The 22581-nt window shown below is 32.3% G+C and overlaps 1 protein-coding gene across 10 annotated transcripts in view; it reads left to right on the top strand.

Annotated features, from left to right (window-relative positions):
* The window catches only part of PDLIM5 (PDZ and LIM domain 5), a 211599-nt gene that overhangs the window by 127279 nt on the left and 61739 nt on the right, over positions 1-22581 (top strand). For 2 of the 10 annotated variants that reach the window (XM_012724207.1, XM_012724206.1), the window contains exons 6-10: positions 4385-4399; positions 6127-6144; positions 6336-6508; positions 6847-6883; positions 7423-7595. In XM_012724207.1, coding sequence (XP_012579661.1) covers positions 4385-4399; positions 6127-6144; positions 6336-6508; positions 6847-6883; positions 7423-7516 — 337 coding nt within the window. In that variant the 3' untranslated portion in view covers positions 7517-7595. Of the gene's footprint in view, positions 1-4384; positions 4400-6126; positions 6145-6335; positions 6509-6846; positions 6884-7422; positions 7596-20934; positions 21049-22581 lie in introns of those variants that run through there. The other 8 variants (XM_012724203.1, XM_012724200.1, XM_012724204.1 and 5 more) reach the window with 5 other exon arrangements.

The following is a 22581-nucleotide window of genomic DNA, read 5'->3' as shown; positions in this document are numbered from 1 at the left end:
TTTGAAGGTGAAGTTTATTAATGCTTTTTTGATATCAAGTGTCAAACTCTCTCGGAAATAACTGGCAAACCTTTTTACTAATTATATGTTTATTAAATTTTCCCATAGTTTTGTGTTACACAGGATCAGCAACGAAACTCCTTCCAGTATGAGTTTTTCATTTTTATTAAATTTTACTTTAAAAATACCTCCAAGTAATCAAAAATTTAAGAACTCAGAGGATATAATAAATTCATAAGTTTTCTTTTTTCCTCAAAACAGAGGGCTGCAAGTTTTTACGTGATTTTTATTAAATAGCTCTTTAGCCAATTTGATAGCCACCCCACATTGTATAGGATTATTAAATATTAGATACAAATAAAAACTTATTATTTAAGCTTTACTGAGAAATATTTATTCATCTCATCTAATAGTATAAAATCTCTATGTTGATATTTTTTTTTTAAAGATTTATTTATTTATTCATACAGAACTGGGGTACAGGCCAGAGATGCGGAGGGTGAGAGGATTCACCAGAGACAGAGCGGGAAGCAGAACAGGCAGATCGATGAAGGACACTGCTGAGGGGAGCAGCGGGTGGTCAGGAGAGGTCTGCCACGCCATGTGGTCACCTCCGGGGCAGGCGGGGATCGAACTCATGCGGAAGTGGCTTTAGTTTCTCAGTGCAGTGCTTTAACCCGCTGCGCCACCAGGGAGGGCCTATGTTGATATTTTAAGAATATTTATTAATAATATTATGTAAACATTCCTGTTCCTTTTATAGATAATAACAGGGCACTTTTTGAAGTGGTAAACTTCTACATATACAAATTTATCTTTTTTGGCTTGCTGTATTTATTAATACTTTCATTAATCTACTTAAATCAAAATTATAAACTGGAAGGAAAGGAATCTGTTTTGCATCAGGTATTTTAAGTGTTTACCTTTCCCTTTCCTGTGCTCTTGCATTATAATGTGCCACTGCTTTCAAGGTAAGTATTTCATGTATCCTATATTAATTTCAGTGTTGCTGGATTGCAGTTTATTCTAACAGTTCCTTTGTAGTATGTTGAAGAACCTGGCTTAGAAGATACAAATTGTATTTATATATTAGTAATATATTAAAATACTTTTATTTTTGCAGAAAAAACAAGTGACAAAGTTAGTATCCACATTACTGGAGAGGAAATATGGTGATTTATATATGAAAAACAGCATGAATGCCCGTTTTTTTTTTTTGCAAAATAGTTTAATTTTGCAAAGTTGCTGTAATTTAAAATAACCACATTTAGTGTCTTCAATAAGTTTGATTTGCACTGCTGTGTTGTGGTGAGTTGCTCTGCTATGGTAATAAATAGTAGTGCTTAACATTTGTCAAAATATATGTGGGGTTTGCTGTGTCATGGTTTAAAATAGGTAATGCTTGGAGAAGTATAATTTGTTAGTTGAGTATATTAGACAACCAAGATAAAGAACAAAAAGGATAGTTTGTGTACCACTAGTAAATAACATGTAAAATTGGGTTGATTTCCAAATTCATATAAAAAACCAGTATTTATGAGGTTAATTCTGTAAGGTTGTTTTGATTTTTTTTTTAAACAATATTGCTGGAAGATATAGATCTAAGTTCAGTTCCATGCCCCTGGTTGATAGTCTATACACCTTTGAAATAAATTTAAGAAAGTAATTACCAGTTCATTAAATGTCACAGGTAGTTGGCATAGATAGGGAATCACTTTTGTGTCCTTTGTCTAGATAGTATTGGCTGGTGATTACCTACTTTAAAATAGATAAAAATCATGTTAGGTTACAACTTTTATAATTTGCCTTACATCATAATACACTGTAAAATTGGAAATATAGAAATATCTGATTTGAAAACACCCAATTATCTATAGATTTAGTAGAGATTAAATGATTATTCAGTTATTCCATTGTAAATGATCTCCTTAATTGGAGAGTTTTATCTTACATATATATAGGATTATTGTACATCAATGTACTACTGAAATATCTTCAAACCCCTAGTTCATTGTCTATTTTAAACTGAATTATTACACACAAATTCTTTGACGAGTTACAAGATTCCAGTATAACATTTAATAAGGGGCAAAGGTGGACTTGTAAAAATAAATTTGTGTTTAACTTAATTGAATTCAAGATTCAGATTCATTAATGGCTATTTGTTACTGTACATTGTTCTAGGTGTTTTAAAATGCATTATTTGATTTAATTTCACTTAGACTTTGTTGAGAAGTAATTTTCTTAACACAAGCACTTTGTCAGTAGTAGAATAAAAGTTGAGTTCAGTATAATTTTTTTAAAGCTAAATTTTGCTGTACCTTCTTTTATATCACCTACTTTGACCTAAGTTTATTTTTGTTACTTTGACTTAGTATTTTTTTCAATGATTGTGGACTTAAGGACATGCAGAGGGAAATTAGACTTTGTTGAGAAGTAATTTTCTCAAGCCAAGCATTTTGTCAGTAGTAGAATAAAAGTTGAGTTGACTGTAATTTTTTTAAAGCTAAATTTTGCTCTACCTTCATTTATATCACCTATTTTGACCTAGATTTATTTTTGTTACTTGGACTTAGTATTTTTTTCCGTGATTGTGGACTTGAGGACATGTAGAGGGAAATAAGGCAATACTTATGAATAATGTGCATACACTGTAATTGTATTGGATGGTACTTTTTTATTTTGATCTCTTTGTATTTCTGTCCCAAAATCCAGTATTTATATAGTTTTTATGTATCTTTAGAAGTAATAAAAAGACAGAAATTTCACTGATGAGGAAATTTAGGCTTTTGTAGATTGCAACTTGAATAAACAGGAGGAATTAAGTACATAGCCAAAAAAGAAGCCAACCCACCTGACTGTCATTTGAAGTAAATGACACTTCAGTGTCTAATCAACGTTCCATTTTGATCATATGTTCTATATATGTGAAAGCTTTTTAAACATATTCAAACTGACATTTTTCGTTTGAAACTAGTCAACTATCCACTTGCTGCTCTTCATCATATCATAGCACATTTAACATCCCTCCAACTTCCTTTTCAGATAAAACTTTTTCATAAACTTTAAATGTTTTAAGTATATACTTAACATTTGTTTTGGAAACGGATTTCCCATTACTTGTTGTAGCAAGGCAGAGGATAAAATGTTTTATAATGTAACTAGGGAAGAATAAATACATTTAATTTACTGAAATCAACTCACCGCTGCATTCCACCACCATCAGTGCCTGAGTTTAGAAAATTAACTTTCATGTGTGAAAATGTAGCTACACTCAGCAGTGTTAGTATTAAAACTGGTAGGTGGTTTTCCTAAGTATTATAGTGAATTATTATTAGTTCCTCTTAGTTACATTGCAGAAGGATCGATTTAACAGTGTATTGAAAATGTGGAATTTGTACTTTGGTTCTCTCTAATCATAATGGGATATTAATATATTTTTAATGATTTTACATTTAAAAGGCCCTGTGAACGAATTATGTGTAATGGTGTTCTCTCTTTCAGTGTTTTTAACCTAGTTTCTTTACTGTTTATTGTCAGACATGCCTTTCTAGACAATAATTAGGTCACTGATAATACAGAACTCTCAAGTTCCCACAAATCATCTGTACACCTGTTGGATTTGCTTGGGAATGTTGGTATTTATTGATAATGACAGAGGAGAGTATGAAAATTGAGTGATAACCCATTTTGTATGACTCACTGATTCATTTATTTTTCTATCACAACTATTATATTTTTAAAAATAAGAAAATGTTCAAATAACTTATAATTTCTTTATAATATATAATTGAGAATAATATATAAGAGATTATACTTGTTATTAACATGTACTGCCTATTTGAGAATGAGTGACTTTTTAAATCTCTAATTTTAAAAATGATTTTGAACCGTTTGTTTCTGCATTTGCAAATGATTTTTAAACCTTTTTTTTTTCTGATCTTACATGAAACAATTATTTCATGCCATTCGTTAGCAATGTAAGAATTCAGATTTATGCTTAAATGAATTATGAAAGCATAGATTTTTTTTCAATAGTAACTCTCTTGGTTTTATTAACTGAATACTTGAACTAACATTAGTATATAGAATGTTCTTTAGTGGTTTTGGAAACAAATTCATTAGAACTGTTGTCCAGATATAATAGTAATACAGAATTTTTATTAACCTTTGTTCAATTTTGTGTGCTTACATCATCATTTTGAAGCATGATATTTGTATAACATTTTCATACAAATTTGTTGTTTTGAATTTTGTTATTTCATTCTTTCATTTTGTGGTTTTTTTTTTTTTATTGGTCTTGTCTTTGTCTATTTTCCATCATCCTGGAAACATCAATATCTTCTCTGTCACCTGTTTTTTGTGTGTCTTATTCTTTCATCAGTAACCCTGGCAGCATGTAAGTATCTAATTAGTGGTTCCTTTTGTAATTTTCGTAACTCTCTTGTCTGTAACTTTTCATCTGTTCTCAACTTAACACCACCAGTAAATTTGGCTTCTTCTCATTGCAATAATTTTCAAATAGATTATAGAGCATAGGAAACATGTTTTTCACGGTAGAGAGCTTTATGTGAATCAGTGGGTATGTTTTTGAACACCCACACTTCTACAGTAGAAAAACTTAGCCTACTGGTCTTCAGAGAGAACAGTAATTTTTTTTACATTATTTTAATTAATATAATAGTTTATTTTTACATCCTGCCTTGTCCAACTCAGTTGTAATCCTCATGGGGTTCCTATCACCAAATCGCCCGTGTGCCATTACCATAGTCCAGTGTACTTCTCCTTCCCCCTCAATACCACCCCCTCCCATTTTTTATCCCATCCCCACTCCACCCTTGTAAAATGTCTCTGGTATATAGTTCTTCATTGTTATTATTTTCTCCCCTGAGAACAGTAATTACTATGTACAGAATATACAGTGAAATTTAAGATGTCCTTCCTTCCTTAGTATTTTTTTATTTTAATGAATTTGCTGATTTTCAGTATCACTATTTTGAGATAAATTGTTTGTTCTCGCTAGTTGTTTAAATTCCACCCCAACTATATATTTTTCATAGTTGCAGAATTTTTTTCTTAATAATAGTTTATTTTTACATAATTTTGTGCCTTTTTCCATCTCGGTTGTAATCCCCATGGGCTTCCCATCACCAAATCACCTGTGTGCTATCACCATAGTCCAGTGCCCTTCCCCTCCTACGCGCCCCCCCCCCACCGCATTTTTGGTTCCACTCCCCACTCCACCCCCATAAAATGTCTCTGGTATATAGTTGTTCATTATTATTTTTTTTCTCCACCTGGTCCTTTATGCTCCTCTATGAGTGAAACCATCTGGCATTTTTCTTTTTCTTTCTGCCTTATTTCACTTAGTATGGTCCCTTCCAGTTCCATCCATATTGCTGCAAAAGGCATGAGTTTATCTTTTTTGATTGCTGAGTAAGATTTAATTGTGGATATGTACCACAGCTTTTTTTTTTAAAGATTTAATTATTTATGCACACAGAACTGGAGTACAAGCAAGAGGTGCAGGAGTGCACCTCTGGATTCACCAGAGACAGAGTGGTTTTACACCTGAAATTAGCACTATTTAAGAGTATGCTACACTCACTGACTAAACAGACATTAAAACCTGAGTTCTAATAAGATTGACTTCTCCAAAATCTAAAAAGACAGTACCAAGAGTTACAGCTTGATCTTTTGAAATTGTAATATTTAATTATTTAAATAGTCTCTGATAACACCATCACTATTATATGGATCCTGAACACAAATTAAGAATGATGGGTATTTGTACACACAAGTGAGAAAACTTTTAAAAAATAGCTTTATTATCCTTTTCAGAATTGTGTTTGAAATTTCTAGTTTAGGTTTCGGTAAACCATCCTGAATTCTTGGTCCTTGTGAGGTGGTTAATTTAATTTTGTGAAGACCACTACATTTTAGCAACGTATCACCGTGATTATAGTTAGCTTTGAGATGAACAGTACAAGTAATTACAGTTTGTTTTATTGTAACTGTTGGGATTTTTCAAACTTTTAGCTATCTTTTTTCTTTTCTTACTGTTTTCTTTTCCTTTTCTTCATGTTGGAAATCTTTCTGCTGCTGCCTTCTTCTGTTAATTAAAAGGAAAATCCCACCTAAACGGTAATCTTTCTATTGAATACTTACTATTAATTTGTTTTAGCATAATTTGTTTTTCTAAAAACTTTTTTTAGAGCCTCCTCTGCTATGTTTTTGAAGGATGCTTTAAAAAAAATACTGAGGCTTAGGATACATGGATATTTTCTTCTTAACATAATTTAAAAATATTTGTCTCTCTTTTCTTTTAATCCTAGGCCACCAAGAAAGCACATTGTGGAACGGAATACAGAGTTTTACCACATACCTACTCACAGTGATGCCAGCAAGAAGAGACTGATCGAGGATACTGAGGATTGGCGTCCAAGGACTGGAACAACTCAATCTCGCTCGTTTCGAATCCTTGCCCAGATCACTGGGACCGAACATTGTAAGTGAATACTGGATATTCTAAGAAATGAATGTTCCCTGACACGGAATAGAATTAAAATTTACTGGAAGGCAGTCATTTACCTGAGATAGCTGACTTATGTATTATGCCATGCATAATATGGGAATGTAAATAAAATACCAGCCCAGGAAAGTTTTAATAAAATATGTAAAGTAGGAGGACAATCTAGAGTATTTAGTAAATGAGAGCATGATGTGAAACTCTTTTTAGTAGTTCATTGCAACTTGATCATTTGATATTGGTAGGTATAAGTAATTGCTTAGGCGATTTTAAAGTTAAAAGACAAATTAATATTGGATATTGCTTATATATTTCAGTGAAAGAATCAGAAACTGATAATACAAAGAAGGCAAAGTAAGTATCTCCACTCTTTTTGTAAATTGAATGCTTTCCTTTCATGAATGGTCTCAGTTTGGTTTTTCATATTTTTAAGTATAATGGTATGATATTTTGTGTTTGCAACTAGAAGCCAAGCATTTAACTTGGGTTCCTTTTGCGGAGCTTACGTGTATGACTTTAAAATTTTTAAGTTAGTGAGTAGTGTCTAGGTTTTATGTCTAAGGCTTGTTTTCCTTAGTATTCAAATAAACTGGCAGGTCTGTTTAACACGTTGCTTTGCTAACACTGATCTTTGTGAATGAATTCGTGTGTTGTCTTGTCACTTTATTTGGCGCATAAAAATTGGTGTTTACATGAGAACTCCATACATTAATTTTGGTAGTTCTAAAAATCTTCTACTCTCAAAGTCATAGCTATTAAATAAAAGTCATGTGAATTAAAGCTTTTTATAAGGCATGTTTTCTGCATGGTGAATTAATCGTAAAATCTTTCTCTTTCTTATAACTCTTCTATCACTTTTTCTTTCCTTTCCTTTTCTTTTTTTATTTCCACAGGGAAAAGATACCCCTTCACGTCTTTAGTCCCAAATACACACAATTACGTGACTGGCATCATGAAGTTTCAGCACGTGCTCTTAATGTACAGTGATTTATGAGCCTTGCCCTCTCCCCACTCCCCAGCAGCCAGCACATATCTTTTCATTCTCTTTTCTTTTTTCCCACTTCATAGCAAAATCTGTATTAAAATTATATTATGAAAAAAAAATTGAACCCTTTCTATACTTTTCTAATAATTTCTGGCTGTTGTGAAAATGAGGAAAATGAATATATTTTGTATTAGTAACTCACAAATGTTAAACTAAGAAAAAAAATTAAGGGATTAGATCTTTTCAATGGATTTATGTGTGTTTCCGTTGTTCTTACAGTAGTAACTTTGGAAAAGTAACTTTGGTCACTTGAAGCAGAGGTAGATGAGCGAATCTAGAAATTATTTCATTTATATTATTACAGCTCTAAAATTACTTTTAAGGGTTAATTTTTATGTAATTTTCAAAATAGCTTGAAAATTATTTGAAATAAGCAAATATGAGGAAGCAAGTTAAAACAGAGAAGGTTTAATTAGTTGATTATATGTTTTGGTATCTTTTAAGGCAAGTACTATTCATGATAGCTATACAACAGAAGGAGACCAAATTTGGTTCCTAAAAGAGGAAGGAAATAATTCTACCCCTATTTGCTATAGGGAAAAACAGTGTTTTGGGGTGTTTGGTTAATTTAAAAAATATTGTTTTGTACCAAAAGAAGTATTTCTAAAGTAGATGTTTTTAGGGTGTAGAAAACTATTAGTCATTAATTAGTGAAATATAGAAATAATCTCTTTGCTGTGATTTTAAAACAGGAAATGAACAAAGTAATTGCAATACTAATGATTGTTTATGTGACATATATTTTACATAGTGATATGAATTGTTCTGCACTGCTGCTATTCGTAGGAAGCTGTCTAAAATTATGCAGCTAAATCTCAGACCAGAAGGCTTTCTGTCTTGTAATATAATGTACTATATATTAGATATAATTCAATGATAATTGCAATTTGAAGTTTGGAAACGTGTTGTAATAAAGTTGCCTGTAACTTAGTTTTGTACTTGTTTTCTGTTTTCTTAAAGCTAGTAATAATGCCATAGACTTGTAGCATCACATAGGTAAAGTGACATTTCATTAGGACATTTGGCTTCATGAGATTGCTAAAATGTGAGTAAAATATAATCAAGGTCTATGTTCAGTTTTCCTCCTTTATTTGTTATTTTACTTAACATCTTTCCTTAAATAGTAATATAGCCTCTGGCACAACATAGAATCATAGTGTTAATGTTTGAAAATGATTATGAATCTTACCTTCCTTTAAGGTTAAATTTTAATTTTCCCAGGTTTTCTTCATTTTGTCATTACATTTTAGAACTACTGCTTTATAATATAGGGGAAGCTAACAGTAACTAGTTACTATTTGAAATTTGGCACATATCAGCATTTTAAAAATAGTTCTGAGATTTCTTTTTGCTTATTTCTGTTATACTCCGTAATATAAGTTGTCTTTCTTTTATTGTATCAGTTGTTTTACCTACTTGTGATTTTATGATCCTGTTATCTATCCATTATTACTGTTTCAGTGGCCTCTATAAGAAAACCTACTTTTTACACCAGGCTTTCCTATAACAACTAATTATTCATTAGTGTCCAAAGATTATGTTTGAATGAAGATATAATAAAATTCTCATTATTATAAATATGTGGACAGAGTAAACATGGTGTTTTCCACCAAGAACTATATTTCTAAAGTAACTAGAGAGATATGAGAGAAAGAATATTTGGTAAATCAAAGACTTCCTCCCTAATAAAGAAGAGAGATAGAACTTTGTAACTTGAAGTAGGTTCAGAAAAAAAGAATAACTGGCCTAGTTAAAAACAAATCACGTAATGTTTCACTGAATATGCAGACATCAATAAATGGAATGATCCGTATTTTAGAGTGAGGGTAAATTTCAGCCAGTATCACAAAGGACATTCCATATAACTCTGTCAGAGGTTGAATTCTTGCACTCAGTGTATCTCCTGAGATATTTTTTATTCCTAGCTTAAAAGCTAGCCAAAAATTGTAAAAGTTTCTTGCAAAAATGTTATTCTAAGTCTAGTGATCTAATTTATGACTTGTTTTTGTTTGTCTCTCTTGTATAGGCTTTGTTATTATAAAGTCTTTTAACATAAAAATTGAAAAGTTATTCTTAAGAATTTTCAACATTGTTAAAATGTTTTACCAACCAGAATATATAATAACTAGTCTCACATTCAGTCGATATTTTTGTTACTTTGAAAATATATTATTTGTGGAAATAGAGATACACTCCTTTTGTACTTCATTATGCCCTTTAGGATGACTCAGATTAAAAATTTAGAGAGCTTTTTAATGAAAAATATGAAATTGAAAGCTTCAGTAGCAGTGTCTTCTTTTATTCACATTATTCAGAAATATAGAATGAGTGATTTCTCCTAAACAATTTCACTATTGTGTTTCTGATGTGTATTTAAAGTCACATGAATCATAAACATTGCTTGCATTCATTCTTTCACTTACTACATCCATTCCTTTATGTGAATAATTCTTAAACATTAAAATGCCAGCCATTGACCTGTGCTCTAAACTAAGTAGCAAATAACAAATAAATATATAGACAAGATGAAATGTCACAATTATGTTACCAAGACAATAAAATAAGTTTATGTAAAGGAAATTTCTTTTAGGAAGGAAAGTTGTTGATTGTGTGGATATCTGTGAGAGGATGTCATAGTATACTCTTTCTCTCAAGTTATCTTATGGGGTTATGTCTTCATGTGATGACTTGAGGTCTGTGTTCAAGGCAAAAGGAATGATTGTGGAAATCCTGGGGTGGAAAGATGATAGAAAGTACATGGAACAGAAGGGATAGTGTGATCAAATGGGCTAGCCAAGAGGAAACAATATAATTTACTGAATGCTAGCTATAGAATTTTAATAGGAAGTTTTTAATTATACTGTCTTAACTACTTTGAAGTAAAAGTAGAAAATGAAGGAACAGAAAGTTTAATCACCTTGCTAAATTTAAGTACACTCATCCCATTTGTGCCATCCTGTACATAGTCATCAATTTAAAGTATTTCCCATGAAAGACCATTGATGAATGACCTAGGAAAAGGAGACATGTCATTTTTCTTGGCAGCATCTATGTAGGTGGCAGAATGCCCTACAAAGTATTCAGAAAGCCATCCAACACAAAAGTTCCATATAGAGAACTTTGACATATAGTCCTCTGTTCACAATTTAATCTAAAAACCTTTCTAGAATTATTTGGATTCATTCCTTTTGTTTATCTCATGCTAGAAAACTCTATAAGCCAAGTAAATATTTTCTCACTTATTCATTCCAAAGTAGACCTCAGCACATTTTGTGGTTAGAATACTAAAAAACTTGGAATGATAAATTCTGGGTTTCAGATTCCAATTTGTAACTCATAGACTATTTTCTGCCCCTGAGTTTCCACTTTAGAATATGAAGTTAGAATCAGTGGTGGACACTATGTTGCCTGCCCATATGCTACTTCAATGCAGGACGTAACCCCAATGTGGTTCCTGTGTGTGTGAGAGCAGGCAACCTACAGTGGTCTTCCTATCACTGTCTTCTCAATTCAGACACACCCTTTCTGTGACCACAGCTTTCACAGCCCTGACTACATATAGTGAATGAGTTGACTAGAGGGAGAAGAGGTGAAAAGCTTTTCAGCCCAGGTAGTGACAACTTGAAGGGTCACTCTGGCTCTAGACATCCTGTAGGGTCAGCTGAGATTGTCAGTAAGTCCTGTATGGCAGTTGAACTTCTGCCTGCTCTTGCTTCCTGTTACCTCCTTTTCACCGATATTAATTGTAGAGACGCTTATAAAGCATCCTTCTTTCTAAATTCTCTTGAAGTCTGCTTTCCTGAAAATCTAGTCCTCCACGGAGTCATTCTTGTTTAGATCCCAATTTAACTTTCTGCTTCTCAGGTTCTCTTTACCATGGTTCTCTTAGCATTCTCTCTGTTTTTGTCACTTCTCACTCTGATCGCCTTAAATCTTCAACTCATATTACAATACCATTTAGGGAATACTCAAAATGAAAGACCCGGTAAGTGCTGCCTAAAAGGTATATGAAAGTAAAAGGTGTATAGAAAAAAATACATTTATTTTTTACCTTAAGTAAAGGGTATTTTTTTGTTGGTTGTATGGGGGTACTCTGGCATGATAAGTAGGTGAAAGAGTTTAATTGTCAAATATAGTCAAGGCTGTATGAACCAATGAGATGAAGAACTTCAAAATAGAAAATTATAATTTGCTCTGGACAGATACAGTCATTGCTTGTAACTGGTTGGAACACTTAATAACATTTTATTATAATTTCATGTTACAATTTTTCATAGGTAGCATTTTAGAACCAAGTTTATTAGCCATTTAGCCAGTCACTTTATAAATTTTATTTGAACATATCTGCCATGTAAAGGTCTACCTCTTATCCTCAACTGATGGAGATGTTGCTGCCAAGTAGTCTTTGAAAATGCTGGAAGGATAAATACAGATCTTTCAAGGTCAGGAGGGTGCTCTGGGGGACTAACACTGCTAACTGTCTTATGATGCTCTGAATAATTCCACAGAATGAAAAACCATCCTGCCCACAATTCCAGTGGTGTGCCACTGAGAATGATAGGGCTAGCACTCCTGCTTCCACAGTTCTCTCACTTCTTGCTAGCACTCCAACCACTTGTCTCATTCTGGTGTACTACCCCACAGTACTTGGGGGAAATAATCTTGTCATTTCTGAAGTAACTTATTATTTTTATCCTCTTTGTCACCTTTCCAATTTGTATTATGAATATTTTGTTTACATGTCTTAAATCTTAGAGTCTGAGCTCTTAGGTGACAAAGGTGTTAGTATAATAAATCTAAATTGAGAAACCAGGCATTCTCAAATGCATGATATTCTTTCCTAGAGCTATCTGTGGCTATGTAAGTGAAGATCTGCACATTCAGTGTATAAATCTACATGTGCATTATAATTTGCTCTGGACATATATGGACACTTATGTAGAAATTGTATGTATAAATATAAGTAAATAAACATACAAATTTGATGTGGGTCTCTTAAGATTATAAGGTTCATCTTTGATGAAATTTTTAAATTATAAGTATACTGTATTATTTAGTTCAGGCTACCATAACAAAATACCATAGACTTGTTGGCTTAAACAACAAAAGTTTATTTTCTCATAGTCTAGAATAATTAAAGTCAAGGGTTGGTTTCTGGTGAGGTCTGGATTTTAGATACCTGCCTTAGAGCTGTGTCCTCATAGGAGCTTTCCTTTTCCTACACATGGAGAGAGAGAGAATGCTGGTGGCTCTTCTTTTTCTTTAAGGCCTTTAAGCTTAACCTGATTAAGCCCCCACCATTATGACTTGGTTTACCTACTCAGGGTCCCTATCTCAAAATACTGTTACTTTAGGGTTGGTGGCTTCAGTATGTTTATTGGGGGGGAGGTGGGCAAAATTTAGTCCATAACATACACCAGCTACCTTTTATAATTTAATAATAAGTTTAACAGATTAGAGAAAAAGTTACTCTGAGTAGAATCTGTCACTTGGAACCAGTTGGAAGTGCTGTTTGCTTTATTTTGATACTTCATTTTCTACTTTGGATGACAGTTATTGGCTCCATGTCCTTGCTCTCTAATATGAATATAAGTTCTTTAATCACAGATTTTTTTCTTTCCCCACTATATTTGATACTCACTAATGGTCAGTAGTTGTAGAAAATAGCACATTTCTCCAGTTCCCTAATTGTTGAACTTTAGGGATGCTGTTTATACTATGTAATGTATAAGTTTTAATTCAGTATAAATTGAATTAAGGTCAAATTTTCATAGAAATACCAAAATATTCTGTATTGAAGTTAAAGTACAACTACCCAAAATTGCCTGAAAGTATCATCACAATTTGGATAACCCAATTGGTAAAACTTAATATTTTCCCATGGATATTACTGTTTTGTTACATAGCATGGGAGTCATTATTTTAAAATGAAATGAAAATAATGCTTCTTAATCTGTCTTCCTTGTATTTTGGCATGTTTCAACATGAGTGACTCAGTCACTCCTGAGATGAGACAATGCCTAGCTAGCTTTCAAAATAGTAAATGAAATGCTTAGTTCTCTGTTTAAAAAAAAAAAAGAAATAATTTTATTATTTCTAAGGAAATACTTTGTAAGTAGCAACAGTATATTACTAATAACATACTAATTATGAATAGTTAATCTGTAATCTACCAGAATAGAGAATTAGGAGAAGCCAGAGAAAATTTTATTGAATGATAATTCTTTTAAAAACATAAATCTAAAATATGTCATTATGTGTCTAGCACCACACAATATATATATATATTTTTAAATTTAAGGGTGATTCCCTTGATCTTAATTTATACTATATAGTAAAATGGCTAATTATTATTTAATTTTTCAAGCTTATATAAATAAGTATAAAGTAGCATTTTAGTTTAGGGAAAAGTCATCTGAAACTATCATGACAAAATTATTAGTCTTACTGTTCTTCCAGAGGGAATAGTGATTTTGATTTTCATAAAATAATGATAAGAATTAACATGTGTGATACAGTTTTCCAGTACTCAAAGACTCAAAGAGTGATTGCCTCTACTTGCTGTTTAAAAGAAAAAAAGTTCAAATGCTGGTCACCGCATTACACAAACTCTAACAGTTACTGGAAGAAAAACATCCTTTTGTAGATTGTCCCATATTACTAAATAACAATCACATGATTTCTCTGTCTCATGAATTTTAGCAGTAAAAGAATAAAGCCTAGGTTACATGAACATAAACCTTCATTTTTTTTATATTCATAGAAACTTAGAAAGCAGAAAACTGCATAAATATTTCCAAACATGATTTTTTACAGCAATTTTCTTTAGTTTATTTTGTTCATATTCATTTGACCCATAAAAGGTAGATTAATGAAGAAGCAGTTAGTGAATTGTACTGTTCTTTGCAAATGCTGGTTTGGTGACTGTAATGTAAAGGTCGCCATCTATTGAACAGAAGTAATTACTACACTTGAGTGCCTATAAGAATAGTACTTTAAAATTTTCGAAGGAATTTAGTTCTTCATTGTTCCTATTCTATAAATTTTTCACAGATTACTTAGTTCTCTATTTAGTTCTGGAAATAATTAAACTTGGAAGTCTACGAGTTATAAGAGTTATTTCCCCCTGAAATCAATGATTATAAGATGCAAAAATTGATTTTTATGTTCCAGAATATTCACTGGTGTCCTTAGAAGCATATTCAGTCTGTTCTTATGGTAGTGATTGGATAGATTCTTTCACATTGCCTTTACAGAAGTAAGGGCAAAATTTACAGAAGTAAATTACACAGTAAAATTACACTTCATTCAATTAAGCCAGAAATTAAACAGTTTTCTTGACTAAAATTCAGTATTGAAGATACTCCTAAAGTTGACCTTTTTTTTTTTTTTAAGATTTATTTATTTATGTATACAAGAATTGGGATACATAAGTGCGGGCAGTAAGCGATTACACCAGAGACAGAGTGGGGAGCAGAACAAGCGGATACACCGAAATACACTGCTCGGGAGCAGAGGGCTCAAGAGAGGTCTGCTGTTTGTTCTCTGTGGTTCAGCTCTCTGGCTGGGGATTAACTTGTGCTGCAGTCGGTGCAGATAGCTTCATAATGCTGTGTTTTAACCCATTACACCACCAGGGCCCCCCTTTTTTTAATTCAAAAGATATTAAAACTTAAAAAAAAGTAAGTGCATTCATAATACGACAGCCTTCATCATGATGGAAGATTTAATTTTCTGTCTTTTGATGCAATTTAATTGAATGTATGTAACTTTATATATTTCAGCTACATTGAAAGTTCCAGAAGAACAAGCTTTTCTACCATTATGTTATATGAAGATGTTTTCATTATGATGACTTGATTTTATTTAAAAAAAAAAGAAGAAATATATTATTTAATGTAGTATAAAGCATGTGACTAATATGGCTATTTAGATATCTTAATTTACTTTTTGGGTCAAATTAAAGAACTACTTTGCAATCACATTATCCTTAAGAGGAGTTTCAGTTGTCCAAGTTTTCTCTTTTGAATTTCTTCATTTTTGTATCTACTTACAGGTATTTGTTGAGTGCTTCCTCGGCACCCAACTGTGATTGGTGTTTATCTTCTAATTAATTACTCCTGAGTACAGTATTTGTTTGAACATAAGAATGTGTTAACACTAGCCTCACACCTATAATGTTTCAGTTAGTGTTGTATGTTTCATTAGTCATTTTACACATTTAATTCTCTATCTGATATTCTAGTGATTCATAAAATGAAACTAATTGAGAATAAATCTCTGAAAGAACTGGTGGTTTAGAAAGGTGCCAATCACAGGTTAGATAATGGTTGCATTTGAGGTTTTACATAAAAAACATCCCTTGTAAGCAAAGTTGATGAATTCATACCTATTCTTTGCTTCCAGAAATGGAATGAAATACCTCTGATTAAAATCAGTAAATCTCTTAGCTGGGCTTTTTGGTCAGCACTACATGCATATTACAAAAATGTGTATCTACATACCCCCTCCCCAAATCATTTAAGGTGAAAATAAATCAGCCAGTATGTTAATTCAAGAGAGAAAAACTAAACTAGAGTGGTGTGGTGTTTTTATGACATCAGTATATACCCATGGCTGAAAAAGAGAGACAAAATAAAGTCACCCATACCCTTGGAACATACAGAACAATTTTAGTACATTTACATTCTGGAGAAAATTGAAGCACCCAGTAGTAAGTGATTCTAAGTGAGATCTGTAGTTTCTTATTCTTCATAATTTAATGCTCAAGTATTTAGAGAAATAAGATATTTGCTAAGTAAGACTGTGCATTAAAAAAAAATCCTGGAGAATGATTAAACTTAGATGAATACATCAGCTAAATCTCGTGGACATTTTCAAAAGAGGAAAAGATTAATTTCTAAACTATACATCAGCTCAAACTTAACGTCACCAGGAAAAAGGTCTGGAAGACATTCTTAATTTTTTTATGGTTGTACTTATTATTTTATTACTTTTTTAAAATTGAGATAACATTGGGATACTTCCATCAGGTATTACCAGTGTAGTACATCTATCACCAACTTCCCCCATTCAACTACCATGAATCATTGTGGTCTAGAAGGCATTCTTAAAACCATGGTTAGAAAGTACTGAGTAAAGTAAAGCAGGAATTACAAGAATTATGTTCGCAAGAAACAAATCATACCAAATTTAACATATTTTGGGTAAATTGGGGGAAATAATAGTTTTAACAGGTCATTAGAGAAAGTTTTTTTATCCCACTGAGTTTAAAATAGTGAGGTGAGGCTAATGATTATCAAGTCTTTTAATTCCTAACAGGTTGAATGAGTTTAACTGATGCCTATGGTTTAAGATGATTCTTTAAAACCTGGATGAGGACAGCTATTGCTTGCTGTCTAAATTTACCAGTCTATTAGACAAGGAGGATATAATATACAGGTTCCATAAATATATCTTTCAAAATAAAATGTTAGGAGTTTAGGGAAATGGGCCAATTTTATAAGAAAAAAAGAAAGAAGGAAGGTAGGAAAAGATATTTAATTTGATTATGTGTAGTATAGATGATTTCATTTTGCTTTTCTGGGATATGCTGGGAGTGTGAAATTTTAGCAAGAACAAATATTTTAAAAATCAGATTTTAAAATAAAATTAGTATAAATTAATCTTTTCATATGGCTCCTAAGATTATAAGGCAAGAAATAGCTACATTCATGTAAAATTTCAACTTGAATGTTATCTTAAATTCTTGTCACTAATTTCTATTACATAGATAATCCCAAGAACGTCAACTGAAAAATTGTTAGGAAAATTAAACTATCTTTGCATGACTGATTTATCTGATAATATGGGTTAGTCCCTTGCTCTTAGTCCAAAACTAATTTCTCTTCTTCCTCATTCTACGCTAAGTCTCATGCCTCATATATATATATTTTAAATTAAGGATGTTTAAAGTAGGCAATATGGAAGACATGTCACACGTGTCAATTCAGGGCCTTAAGAGAATACTATTCAGAAGAGAGAACAACACTGTAGAACCTAGTCATAAAAACATGGAACATTAAAATCTTATCAGTTCAAAATTGATAAAATACAGAAACACAAAGAGAAGAAAATTTAGAAAAGCAAGAGAACTCAAGAAAGTTGAAAAGAGACACAACAAAATTGAGAATGAGCTGAGAAATTAGCAAACAAAAGGCAGAAAAGACTACGTGGGGGATTGTCAGTTTTCTCAAAGATGATAGTACACGAAGGACACAGAAAGGAAAGAGAAAGATACGGATGTATAATTAAAAAGGAAGAACTCTTTGGAAAGGCAAGTAGGATAATAGATATTCCATAAGAAGGGAAGAGATTGCAGGGTAATAGCTTATTTTTTTTTTTAAAAAAAAAAGGTAATTGAAGGAAACAGCAAACATGGGGAAGGAATTAACTATACAAATCTATGAAGATAAGAAATTATCTGATTGTCTAAATTCAGTGAGGTCTACATCACTTCATATAATAATGAAACTACCACAATTTCAAGACAAAGAAAGAAAATAAAAGCCTAGCAGAAAAAAAGCAGGTAATTTGTAAAGATATTCCCACTAGGCTTTCTATAGAGTTTTCGGGTAACATGCCACAGACAAATCAAGAAGTGAAGGACCTTTAAAGTACTCAAAAATAAATACTGCCAGTCAAGAATGGTTTATCCTCAAGACTCTGTTTCATACATGAGGGAGAAATACCTTCCCAGACAAACGAGAGTCTGCCAACACTAGATCTCCCCTACAAGAAATGATAAACAGAGCTCTCCTATCTAAATTTTAAAGAAACACACCCATACATACAAGCAAGGAAATAGAACCAGAAAACTAAAGACAAAATGGATGTGGGAAGACCCAACCCCCAATATCAGGAATCACCTTGACTGTAATTGACAGAACCCATAAATGAAAAGGAACAGAGTGGCTGGTTAGATCAAAAAGAAAAACCCAGCATTCTATTGTACCCAGCTGAATGTCAGTAATAAACATAGACTCAAAAGATTGGAAAACAATTTTACAAATAATAGTAGGCAAGGAAAGTGATACTTGCCATCAGATAAAAGACTTGTAGCTAAGAAAAGTAGTAAGACTCGCTGAACATCTTATATAATGTGGTGGCCAGTAAGTACATCAGATGAATATAACACCCATCAATATATACCATATAAAGGAACATCAATATATATATGTGGTATCTACTAAGATTTAAAGGGAGATATGGACAGCAATACAGTGGTAGCTAGAGACATCAAAACTCCACTTACATCAGTGGTCAGATCAGCCAAAGAGAAAATCAAAAAGGAAACAACAGCCTTAAATAAGGAATTAAATCAACTTGGTTTAGTAGACATTGATACACCACTGTGCCTGAAAAAAAAAAAAAAAAAGGTTAGTACATATTTCTAAACATTCTCCAGTATAGACTACATATGGATACAGTGCCCAAAGACAAATGAATAGATTATTAAGATGATACTGTGCAAAATGGAATATTACTCAGCTATAAGAAAGGTGAAATTTTGACATAGCTACATGATGGAATTGGGTGGCATAACGCTACCTGAAATAAGACAGATGGAAGAAGTCAAATCTGGAATGATTTCACTCAAATGAAGAATATAAGGGGATAAAGGAAAAGTCAAAACTAAACTAACTTTGGAGAAAAGTAAGTTGTGTATTATACAGAAACTTTGAATTGTCAAGAAGTTTTGACATATTTTGAGGAGGGATCAAATACCAGTTAGACTGGAGTAAGCAGAGGAAGAGCAAGAGTTCCATAGTTAAGAGTGCAGACTAGGTTGCTGAGCACTAAGTCTCACATAATAAATACATTAAACTTTCTGGGCTACATGGTCTGTGGTAACTACTCAACTCTGCTACATTATAATAGCCACAGACATTTTTTTTTTCTTAAAGACTTATTTATTTGTGCATACAGAACTGGGGTACAGGCCAGAGGCTCAGGGGCAGCGAGAGGCTTCACCAGAGTCAGAGTGGGGAGCAGAACAGGCAGATCTACGAAGTACATTGCTGAGGGGAGCAGCGGGTGGGTCAGGAGAGGTCTGCCACGCCATGTGGTCACCTCCAGGGCAGGCAGGAATCGAACTCATGCGGAAGTGGCTGTGCTTTAACCCGCTGCGCCACCAGGGGAGGGCCAGCCACAGACATTCTTAATGAATAAAACTGAGTGTGTTCCAAACTTTGTTAATAGATGCTGAAATTTGTGTGCTTACAACTTTTGTGTGTTGTAAATTACTTTTTAAAAATATGAAAGCTACTTTAAAATATAAATATTTCATAAAAATACAAAAAAAAATTAGTTACTAACCCATACAATGTTATCTGGTAAGGCAAATATTACCAAAGAATCACAGTTTGCTATTTCCTGTTATACACTTATATTTCCTATTCATTTAACTCTTTGTGCTTTATCTCTTAAATGATAATTACTTCTGCCATCACATTTTTCTTCTATTGTCAACATTTTTTTTCAGTATTCCAATAAAGGTATGGTTAATGCTAAATAAATGATGGTAATAGCTCTCTTTTTCTGTTATTTATCTGAGTTTTTCAACTTCCATTTGAAAATTGATATGCTGTAACTGACCCTTTCTGTGTTTATCCATAGGCTTTAAAAAAAATAACAAATGTTTTTTTTTTATTTTTCCTCTAATTTTTTTTCCAGTAAGGGATGCATATGGTGCTTTCTTCTTTCAAGCCTCATACTGAATTTTATATCTTATTTTTACCTGTAACAGTTTTATAAAAATTAATTCTGGCTTTCAAAATTAAAAATAGTAGAGTTCAGATAAATGAAAATAGTGTCCATATAATTTCAGAACCACAAATCTTGCATTCTGACTAAAAAGGAAATTTCTAGTTACTTTCTTGAAGTGTGCCATTCAGTCAGCTGCTCCATGAGATGCTGGAAAATGTTATGTAGTGGAAATAAAGCACACACAGCTGGTTAAAATTTCATTTGACTCGTACTCAATATAAGATAATATACAACTTAATATCTTGGAACCTAACTTTCCTTGAAGTGTGCCAGATATCTAGTCAATATATGGAAATTCCCATCCAATCCTCTTCTTAAAGTGTTACCTTTACACAAAAGTAACCATTTTAAAAGTTTGGGAACAAACAATATATTTGGTGATAGTGAGGGTTTTGGTTTTGAAATTAACCTGATGGAGATAGTAGTTAAAATAAAAATCACTTCCCAAAATGAACCAGTAAACATTTAAAAGTTAATATAGACCATCAATAAATATCTGTAATTTTTAACTAATATTGCCCTTGCCTAATTTATTTTACTTCTGGAAACTTAGGTCTGAAAGTTCTCTGGAAGATCTACTTCAGAGTGGACCTCACCCAACTGCAACTTCTCAGGTTTTACATACTGGTAGCCCAGTAGCCACACTTTCTAAAGTAATTACTAGGTAGGGTTTTTCCTTCTTGGTATGTATAAATTTTACTGGTGATGAAATTAAATACTAAAACTGCCTTTTTAGTAAAAGGAAAAAGTAAGCATAGATTAAAATACTGACATCATGAACATAAATATGAGAAGTCCTGGCACCGCTCTCAGAACTGCTTTACACTGTTTTTATTATTTGTTTAGATTCACAGTTCCAATGTAGAATCAGGAAATCTGGCCTGTTATTCACTAAGATTTGGAAAGTCTACTTGGAAAGTGGATTTGGAAAGTTGAGTCTACTTTCCTGGATTAGAGCTTCTATCTTTATAAAAATGTGGTGATAAAAATCATGTCTCAGGTGCCCAGACATATTCTAAAGGTATTCAGGCTAAATAGTTGTTACAGGATTTTGCTGGACTCTGCTAAGTTCTTTTATATTATGATAATGAAATCCATTATTGTTTATTTTTTCCATACAGGAGAATAAAGTAATATATAGCAGAATCTTCTTTTTTTAAGCTGTTTTTCTTACAGAATTTAAGTTCCTAATTATTATTTGCTGGTTTAGTCATTCCTCAATATCTACAGGAGATCGGTGCCAGGATTCCCTACAGATAGACCATCATCTACAAATGCTCAAGTCATTTATATTAAATGGCAAAATTTGTGCATATTACTACATCTTAAAATAAGACAATGGAGTCTGCAAAATCTGTTGACTCTTCCTTTTATAATAGATTTTTTTTTTTTTTGGCGTACATGATGCTGTTTGACAGCATTTTACTCATAAGTAGCATTTCTTTCACAATTTGAGTCTGTTCTCTCAAACCCTACTGCTGTGTTATCGACTATCTTTATGAGATAATTTAAATTCTTTGTTCCCCGTCAGTGAAACAGAACATGTTCACTTATTAATTTAGTTTTTTCTCTTGTAATTACTTACTCAAGTAATTACAATAGTAACATGACAATCATGATTACAAATCACTGTAACAGGTGTGATAATAATGAAAAAAATTAATATATTTCTAAAACTACCAAAATGTGTGTCACAAAATACATGTTGAGTATGAGTATACATTCATACTGTTGAAAAATGGTGCCATAGACCTGAATTCATATCAAATGTAATTGCTGCAATGCACAGTAAAGCAAAGTGCAGTAAAATGGTGTAGGTGTCATATAAAGTCTATGCTTGGTAAACAGTTTTTACACTGGAGGTTTAGGGAATTACGAATAACTTCAGATGGTCAGTGCCAATGTAACTGTGATGGGTCTGGCTACATAGTAATTCAATCTTTGGTTGAATCTGCTGAGGGTAACCTGTAGATAATGAGAGCTGTCTATACTTGTCCCAAATAACCTTTGTTTCAGAGATGCAGAATTAGTTGAGAAACTCAAAGCTGAATTACTTAGAAACTACATCCTCTTGGAATGGAATTCATCTTCCCCCTTCTCTGACACTAATAGCATCATTCTTTTCTCTTTCTTTTTTATTTATTTATTTATTTATTAAATTTTATTTTTTTTAAAAGATTTATTTATTTGTGCATACAGA

Source organism: Condylura cristata, unplaced genomic scaffold (genome assembly GCF_000260355.1).
Source record: "Condylura cristata isolate star-nosed mole 26May11 unplaced genomic scaffold, ConCri1.0 scaffold00012, whole genome shotgun sequence".
NCBI lineage: Eukaryota > Metazoa > Chordata > Mammalia > Eulipotyphla > Talpidae > Condylura > Condylura cristata.
This window is presented reverse-complemented; position numbering and strand designations above follow the sequence as displayed.